Source organism: Bos indicus, chromosome 12 (assembly GCF_029378745.1).
Source record: "Bos indicus isolate NIAB-ARS_2022 breed Sahiwal x Tharparkar chromosome 12, NIAB-ARS_B.indTharparkar_mat_pri_1.0, whole genome shotgun sequence".
Lineage (NCBI taxonomy): Eukaryota > Metazoa > Chordata > Mammalia > Artiodactyla > Bovidae > Bos > Bos indicus.
The window spans coordinates 10,842,746-10,851,573 of NC_091771.1; the positions used below are offsets into that span (position 1 = coordinate 10,842,746).

General features: G+C 53.6%; 1 protein-coding gene across 2 annotated transcripts; it reads left to right on the forward strand.

The window, feature by feature from the left end:
• Positions 1 to 518: 518 nt before the first annotated feature.
• On the forward strand, positions 519 to 5,184 carry PCDH8 (protocadherin 8). 2 transcript variants are annotated; one of them, XM_070799983.1, is made up of 3 exons: positions 519 to 3,357; positions 3,551 to 3,758; positions 4,220 to 5,184. In XM_070799983.1, exons 1-3 carry the CDS (start codon positions 730 to 732, stop codon positions 4,594 to 4,596), a joined length of 3,213 nt encoding a protein of 1,070 aa, XP_070656084.1. In that variant the 5' UTR covers positions 519 to 729; the 3' UTR covers positions 4,597 to 5,184. The 2 variants fall into 2 exon arrangements, with proteins under 2 accessions (XP_070656084.1, XP_070656086.1); XM_070799985.1 differs by having other exon boundaries at positions 519 to 3,063.
• The last annotated feature ends 3,644 nt before the right edge of the window (positions 5,185 to 8,828 follow it).

Below are 8,828 nucleotides of genomic sequence, written 5' to 3' on the forward strand. Positions count from 1 at the left end.
GAGCTCCTCAATCTAGAGGCTATTTCCGAGCGCCGTGGGAAGTTGGGAAAGAAGGCGAACTGAGCCTCAGCCAGCAGAGCAAGTCTGAAGAGAGAGGGGGGGCCGCGAACGATTTCAAACCCTCTGGGGTGAAAAAAAAAAATACAGAGTGGGTGTGGGGTCTCAAGCCACGAGGGCGAAATCCCAGTGAGATTGCTGTCGGTTCAAGCGGCCGGTGCAGGAGGGGCACAACTAACAAAACCATCCGCTCCTGTAACGCCGGCGACCTGTGCCAACTCCTCTGCACGCAGAGCGCTGACAGGAGATGAAAAAAGCCAAAGGAGTTAAAGAAACAAAGGAAAAGATTCTCTATTTTCCCTTTCTTGTTTTCCCCTCTAAGCCCCTCCACCGTAAAGGGATCTTCAGGGGCTGGCGTAGCGGCGGCGCTAGAGCCAGGCCGCCATTGGCTGCCCAGCTCGGGTGATTTGCATTTCGGCGGCTATAAAAACGGAGGCGGCTCACAGCCGCGCAGCTCCAGCCCGAAGAGGGAAGGGGAAGGTGCTGAGTGTGGGCGGGATCCACGCGTCCTCCGAGCCCGCCGGAGCCTCTGAGCTGCAGCCTGCAGACTTCTCCTGCACACGGCTCGCAAAAAAAGCGTGCACTCGGGAGCCTGGGACTCACGCCCGGACCTGCAAACCACAGAGGAAATCGCTCGCTCAGCGTTTTGGAATAGCGCTTGGGGCTGGCGGCATGAGTCCAGCCAGGCGCGGGGGCAGCCCCTGCCTTTTCCCCTTGCAGCTCTTCAGCCTCTGCTGGGTGCTCTCGGTGGCCCAGAGCAAGACTGTGAGATACAGCACCTTCGAGGAGGATGCCCCCGGCACGGTCATCGGGACCCTGGCCGAAGACCTGCATATGAAAGTGTCCGGAGACACAAGCTTCCGCCTGATGAAGCAGTTCAACAGCTCGCTGATCCGAGTGCGTGAGGGCGACGGGCAGCTGACCGTCGGGGACGCGGGCCTGGACCGAGAGCGGCTGTGCGGCCAGGCCCCTCAGTGCGTGCTGGCCTTCGACGTGGTCAGCTTCTCCCAGGAGCAGTTCCGGCTGGTGCACGTGGAGGTGTCGGTGAGGGACATCAACGACCATGCTCCGCGCTTCCCCCGGGCCCAGATTCCCGTGGAGGTGTCCGAGGGCGCGGCTGTGGGCACGCGCATCCCCCTGGAGGTGCCCGTGGACGAGGACGTGGGCGCCAATGGGCTGCAAAGCGTGCGCCTGGCAGAGCCCCACAGCCCCTTCCGCGTGGAGCTGCAGACGCGCGCGGACGGTGCCCAGTGCGCCGACTTGGTGCTGCTGCAGGAGCTGGACCGCGAGAGCCAGGCCACCTACAGCCTGGGGCTAGTGGCCCAGGACGGCGGCCGCCCGCCGCGCTCCGCCACGGCAGCCCTCAGCGTGCGCGTGCTGGACGCCAACGACCACAGCCCGGCCTTCCCGCAGGGTGCCGTGGCGGAAGTGGAGCTGGCTGAGGACGCGCCCGTGGGCTCGCTCCTGCTAGACCTGGACGCGGCGGACCCCGACGAGGGCCCCAACGGCGACGTGGTGTTCGCCTTCGGGGCCCGCACCCCGCCCGAGGCGCGCCGCCTCTTCCGCCTGGACCCGCGCTCCGGCCGCCTCACCCTGGCGGGGCCCGTGGACTACGAGCGCCAGGACACTTACGAACTGGACGTGCGGGCGCAGGACCGCGGCCCCGGGCCCCGCGCCACCACCTGCAAGGTCATCGTGCGCCTCCGCGACGTCAATGACAACGCTCCGGACATCTCCATCACCCCGCTGGCCGCCCCGGGCGCGCCTGCTGCCTCGCCCTTCCCCGCCGCCGCCGCCGCTCTTGGGGGAGCGGAGGCCACCTCGTCGACCGGGCCTGGGACACCGGAGGCGGGCGCCGTCTCGCTGGTGCCGGAGGGGGCGGCTCGCGAGAGTCTGGTGGCGCTGGTCAGCACCTCGGACAGGGACTCGGGCGCCAATGGGCAGGTGCGTTGCGCCCTCTACGGACACGAGCACTTCCGGCTGCAGCCGGCCTACGCGGGCAGCTACCTGGTGGTGACCGCGGCGTCCCTGGACCGCGAGCGCATCTCCGAGTACAACCTGACGCTGGTGGCCGAGGACCGCGGCGCGCCCCCGCTGCGCACAGTGCGGCCCTACACGGTGCGCGTGGGCGACGAGAACGACAACGCGCCGCTCTTCACACGGCCAGTCTATGAGGTGTCAGTGCGCGAGAACAACCCGCCGGGGGCTTACTTGGCCACGGTGGCCGCCAGGGACCCGGACCTGGGCCGCAACGGCCAGGTCACCTACCGGCTGCTGGAGGCCGAGGTGGGCCGGGCTGGGGGCGCCGTGTCCACCTACGTCTCCGTGGACCCAGCGACAGGGGCCATCTACGCGCTGCGCAGCTTCGACTACGAGACGCTTCGCCAGCTCGACGTGCGCATCCAGGCGAGCGACGGGGGCTCCCCTCAGCTCTCCAGCAGTGCCCTGGTGCAAGTGCGGGTGCTGGACCAGAACGACCACGCCCCGATCCTGGTGCACCCGGCGCCCGCCAACGGTTCCCTGGAAGTGGCGGTCCCCGGGCGCACAGCGAAGGACACGGCGGTGGCGCGCGTGCAGGCCCGGGACGCAGACGAGGGTGCCAACGGGGAGCTGGCCTTCGACCTGCTGCAGCAGGAGCCGCGAGAAGCCTTCGTCATCGGCCGCCGCACCGGGGAGATCGTGCTCACCGGCGACCTCTCGCAGGAGCCGCCCGGCCGAGTCTTCCGGGCGCTGCTAGTCATATCCGACGGCGGCCGCCCCCCGCTCTCCACCACCGCCACCGTCAGCTTCGTGGTGACGGCGGGCGGCGGACGCGGGCTGGCGTCGCCGGCAGGCGCGGGGAACCCGGAGCGCTCTCGCCCGCCCGGCTCGCGGCTCGCGACGTCGGGGCCGGCGCTGCAGTGGGACACGCCGCTGATCATCATCATCGTGCTGGCCGGGAGCTGCACGCTGCTGCTGGCCGCCATCATCGCCATCGCCACCACCTGCAACCGCCGCAAGAAGGAGGTGCGCAAAGGGGGGCCCCGCCGGGAAGAGCGGCCCGGGGCGGCGGGCGGCGTAGCCTCGGCTCCCGGCTCCCCGGAGGAGGCCGCCCGGGGAGCCGGGCCCAGGCCCAACATGTTCGACGTGCTCACCTTCCCTGGCAGCGGCAAAGCGCCCTTTGGCAGCCCCGCGGCCGACGCGCCCCCGCCCGCGGTCGCCGCCGCGGCCGAAGTGCCGGGCTCGGAGGGCGGCGGTGCCACCGGGGAAAGCGCCTGTCACTTCGAGGGGCAGCAGCGGCTCCGCGGCGCGCACGCCGAGGTGAGGCCTTCCTTCGGCCGGGCGCCGCGCTCGGTGCTCCGCGGACAGGCTGGGGGAAGGGACTGGAGGGGCCTGGGGGTGCGTGCGCGGGAGACGCCTAACCTGTCGCACTTGTGTTTTTTGTTTTGTTTTGTTTTGTCTTGTTTTCTGTCCAACCCTCACCCGTGCTTGCTGTCGGCATCCCTGGCTGCAGCCCTACGGCGCCTCCCCCGGCTTCGGCAAGGAGCCGGCGCCCCCTGTGGCTGTCTGGAAGGGACATTCCTTCAACACCATCTCCGGCCGGGAAGCGGAGAAGTTCAGCGGCAAAGACAGCGGCAAAGGGGACAGTGATTTCAACGACAGCGATTCCGACATCAGCGGGGACGCTCTGAAGAAGGACCTCATCAACCACATGCAGAGCGGTGAGGGCTCCTCCTTCACGCCGGGTTCAGCGACCCCCTCCCCCCACCCCGCCCCACCCTTGCTTTTCGCCGGGGTCTCTCTTCTGCATTTCGGTTCCCAGACCCCCGATCCCCCGTCCCCGAATTTTTCTGTCCTTGAGTTCCGGTCTCCAGCCTGCCTCAAACGGCGAATACCAAAATGCCACGTTGAGACAGCGCCACCGCCTAAATAAACCCCTCATCCTATTAGGTTATTAGCTGAGAAGGGGGATTCTTTTATTTATTTATTTATTGCTTCCCTAAAGCGTAGGTAGGTTCGTATTAAGGTGGCCTTACAGGAAACAGGGCTCATTTCAGATCTAGAACCAGGGCGTTTATTTTCTTACACGCTTCCCTTCTCAGCCGCCCTGCCCCTGACCGTTCCTGTAACCTCAGTAACCATCGTGCTTGTGTTTCTCCCTTGTGTTTCCCTTTTCTGTTAGGCTTGTGGGCCTGCACCGCGGAGTGTAAGATCCTGGGCCACTCTGACCGCTGCTGGAGCCCCTCCTGCGCTGGAGGGCCCAGCACACACGCCTCGACTCACCCCCCAGCCCAGATGTCAACCTTCTGTAAGAGCACGTCCCTGCCCCGGGATCCTCTGCGCAGAGACAGTTACTACCAGGCCCAGCTGCCCAAGACCGTGGGGCTGCAGAGCGTCTACGAGAAGGTGCTGCACAGAGACTATGACAGGACAGCCACTCTGCTCTCCCCGCCTCGGCCAGGGAGGCTCCCAGACTTGCAGGAGATCGGGGTGCCCTTGTATCCGTCCCCCCCTGGCAGGTACCTGTCCCCAAAGAAGGAAGCCAATGAAAATGTGTAAACCCATGCTGCATGTTGTCACTCATACACAGGTCACTCCAGAGATGTCCTAAGTTATTGACCGGTTTCAGTGTTGTATATAGAAATATGCAAGATGTGCCTTAAAATGAAGTTGTTGGAAGCTATTTCCAATCACATTGGTACTGTTTGGTATTTGCAAACAAAAATGTAGTTAATGTAATTTTTATGAAATGTGTGCAGTATTTAATTTTTTCTTATCATGCTATTGACTTTCATTTCCCTTGCGGCTTGCCATTTTCTTAGTGTTTTTAACCTGTACATGGTGTAATGTAATGTTTGTATATAATGAAATTTTGTTATATTTTTATATAATAAAAGCTAAAGTGGAAGTTATTGCCAAAGGAACTGTCTGTTAGACAAAAAAAAAAATATGTTGGGATTACTTAATGGAAATTTATCTTTCACCTGAAACAACCTTGTGTTTGAGAAGTTTTGCCTGGCCAAGTATAACTTGTATATCTTGAGTCTGTGGTAGATTTCAAGTTCAATTGTTATTTAATTACATTTGGTTTTCTGTAAACCGTGTCACTTATAAGCACAGTAATAAAGGATTTGTCATGTGTTTGAAGAATCTGCTAATTGCTTTTCCTACAGTTGCCTACAGTCAGGCTTTCACAAATAATCTGAGTAGCAGAATTAAACTTTTTTTCAAGTGCTAATTATTTGGGCATTATTAGTGTTCACAGCAACATTAAACCTGTGGGATTTCAAGTATTGGCATCTCAGTCAAGTATATTGATTGCTTTTGTAAAACAAATGCCTTTCCATATACATCAGGCATGCTATAAAATTCCTGCCCTCATTTATTTACTCAACAAATGTTTATGGAGCATCTACTAAGAAGTAGAGGAAAACTGAGTTTGGACTGTTCTTTCACTAATTAAACAAACCTCTGTAAAGCTTTTACTAACTGCTGTAGCTTCTAAGAACTGGGGTTTAAGATTAAGATGAGAGAGTCCCAAGAAGCTCTTAGCTTAAATATTAAGGATTTTAATATCAAAAAGAAACTCAGACTTATGGGTGAAATGATGCTTGGGATGTGTTTTAAAATATTCTAGAAGAAAGCACAAGGCTACGTGAAATAAAATGGAAAACATATTGGTCATGGTCAGTGCTAGCTTGGGTTTATGTATGTGTGAGGGGAGAAACTTATACTAAACTATTTGTGTATTTGTGTTTGAAAATGTATGTAATGAAGGTTTTTAAACACACACACACACTAAAGACTTACACCTATCTTATACTTTGTGCATTCATTTTATTAGAAATTAGTAATGAGGGCTAACATTTCCCGAATGAGCTTTTATACGAGTGGCTGCTGCTGCTAAGTCTCTTCAGTCGTGTCTGACTCTGTGTGACCCCAAAAATGGCAGTCCACCAGGCTCCCCCGTCCCTGGGATTCTCCAGGCAAGAACACTAGAGTGGGTTGCCATCTCCTTCCCCAATGCATGAAAGTGAAAAGTGAAAGTGAAGTCGCTCAGTCGTGTCTGACTCTTTAGCAGCCCACCAGGCTCCTCCGTCCATGGGATTTTCCAGGCAAGAATACTGGAGTGTGGTGCCATTGCCTTCTCTGTTGTATGAGTGGTGCTCCTTACAAAGATACTCTGCATGAATTATCTCATTTAATCCTCAAACATCCCCCATAAGATGGGAACTATCATTATTTACAAATAAGGAATCAGGGACACAATTTAGGTAAAACATCCAAAAGTCACAAAGCTAGTAAGTGGCCAGGATAAGATTTAACCAAGATTATTCAAAGCAAGAAAATAAAATGAAATAATGAATTTTTTTTTCTTTTTAACTTGAAAGAAACAAAGAGTTAAGTAGAACAGTCCCAATGCATTGCCTTTACTGCCTGATGATTGTTTAGCACTTTATATTTGTGAAGTGCCTGTGTTCCTTTATTACTAATAATAGAGAGTGAGGCGCTGTAATGAATAGTGGAGCCCTCAAAGCTGCCTGTTGAAGTCATAATTGAAACCAGTGGTGGCTCCAAGCTGAACAGCAGGGTGGGTGCTCACAAGCGCCTCATTCCCTATGGCCTGTGCAACGTTCAGTGGTTTCTGCTGGCAGTTGAGCTGAAAATGCACCTGATGAGCTCAAACAGCCCAGACAGACCTCAGCTCCTGGAACAAAATGCTGGATGTGACCAGACCCCAGCTAGACCTCCCACTCCAACACCCAAAGCTTTCTTCTTGAGCCAGTCTCTTCAAATGCAGAGCAAAAAAATGAATATTCTCTCATTAGCAGCCTAAAAGCATCCAATCTCTGAATACATTTGCCAGCTCTTCTCCTTCAAAAGCAAAATAGTGTCATTGTCATCTTATTTTGTTATCTTATTTTGTGCTCTGCAAACTTGTTTCCCTGCCCCCCAGGTTTCGTTTTCAAAATCTCTTTGACTTTACTGTCCTATCTTTCCCTAGAGGAATGACCATTACAAGACCTGATGTTGCTTGGAACTTGAAAAAAAAAAATTAAAACGAAATTCAGCCCTTAAAATTGTCTAAATGAAAAACAAAAAGAAAGAGAGAGAAGGGTACAAGGGTACTCATCTAAGAGTCACCAAAGGAACTTTCAGAGAAACAGGAGCTAGAGGAAAGAAGCTCTCTGTTTTTTCTTGAGAAATGCTGATTCTCAAGCATATGTTTGAGGAAATATATTGCTTTATTAAGTTAAATGAGATAATATACATGCAGAACACATACGACCATGTCTGGCCTATAGTGAAACATCCTGCCTTCATCTTTCCTTGCCTTCCTCTGGAGCCAGTCTCTAGTATAACTATCAGTGCAGCCCTATCTGCAATGCAGGAGACCTAGCTTCCATCCCTGGGTCAGGAAGATCCCCTGGAAAAGTGATTGGCTACCTACTCCAGGCTTCTTGCCTGGAGAATCCCATGGACAGACTAGCCTGACAGTCTATGGTCCACGGGGTCACAAAGAGTCAGACGGGACTGAGCAGCTAACACATACATCCATCCACTCAGGAAGAGAAAACAGATTCGGGATGCTTGGCCTTGTTCAGAGATGGGTTTGGAATCTTTGTCTCTTCCGCTTTCACTATGGAGACCAGAGCCTGATATGCAAGTATGGCTAAAGCAAGTACGGCTTTACAAGCAACAGTCTACAAGCAAGTATGGCTAAAGTGAACATCACAGAAAACTCACAAGCCCTCGGTGTTTGTGATGGTTCCACAAATCTGCCTTTGGAGGCGGAGGCGTACAACCCTGGAGTACCTTCACAGTGAACATTGGGACCTGGAAGGCACTTGGGGACGTGGGAGGTCACCTTGAAAGAGAACTAGAGCCAGACTGTACCTATTTCACTTTTTATGTCTGGCCCCATTGACTTGGATGTGCTACGCTTCCTATAATAAAATATCCATCAAAGAAACCACTTCAGAAAATTAAAATGTAAGTGGTTTCCACATCTATTGAAAAATACATTCTGAAATAGAGCGAAAACAGGATGCATGTCTCCAGATACAAATATACATGGACATGGAGAGAAAGAAATACACGTGTATATAAAATCAGATATTAGCTAAATATCTGGTTTATCTCACTTGGCAAATACAAGCTTTTATCATCTAAAACTTCTACTTTAGAAAATAAGCATATTCGCTTTAGTCCTGGATTTAGTAACCACAGGATAATTGGAACACTGTAAGTTTTGAAGGCAAACTGAAGCAAAGTAATATAGTACTTGATGAGGCACTGTGCTTTGTGACAATTCCGGCTTTGAAAATGCTGTCTAGTTTTCAACGGCTATGCAAGAACTCAAGAGAGTATTTATCATTCCATTTCTTCAGAGGGAAATAATCTGCAGTGGAATTCGCCAACAGGTTCAAAGTCACCTAATAAGAGAACAGCAGGCAGAAAGAGACAACGGGCTGGTTTAAAAGCCATCACTTAAGCCACCAGATTAAATGTGCTTCTGTGGCGAGGGTGGGGGAAATCTTCACTCATCATCAGAGTGCGAGGTTTGCTCCCACAAAACTTGTTTCAGAAATTTCAACACATCAAAGTGAAGCCTGCATAGTTTAATGGGGAATTAGGAAAATTCCGTTTGCCAATCCAGTATGACACTTGGCTAGATCTCAAGACACCTCAGACTCAACATGTCCAAATCAAAATCATTCTCCCTTCTCAGCCACCAAAAACTACCCCTCTGGCAACTGTTTTAAACTCTGCACTTTTCAGACCAAGCT

What these genes read in the sequence shown, in the direction of transcription:
- PCDH8 (XM_070799983.1), top strand. Translation starts at nt 730, where the DNA reads ATGAGTCCAGCCAGGCGCGGGGGCAGCCCCTGCCTTTTCCCCTTGCAG. An exon ending in TCCGCGGCGCGCACGCCGAG is followed by an intron (nt 3,358 to 3,550) that starts GTGAGGCCTTCC and finishes CCCTGGCTGCAG; the next exon opens with CCCTACGGCGCCTCCCCCGG. An exon ending in CATCAACCACATGCAGAGCG is followed by an intron (nt 3,759 to 4,219) that starts GTGAGGGCTCCT and finishes CTTTTCTGTTAG; the next exon opens with GCTTGTGGGCCTGCACCGCG.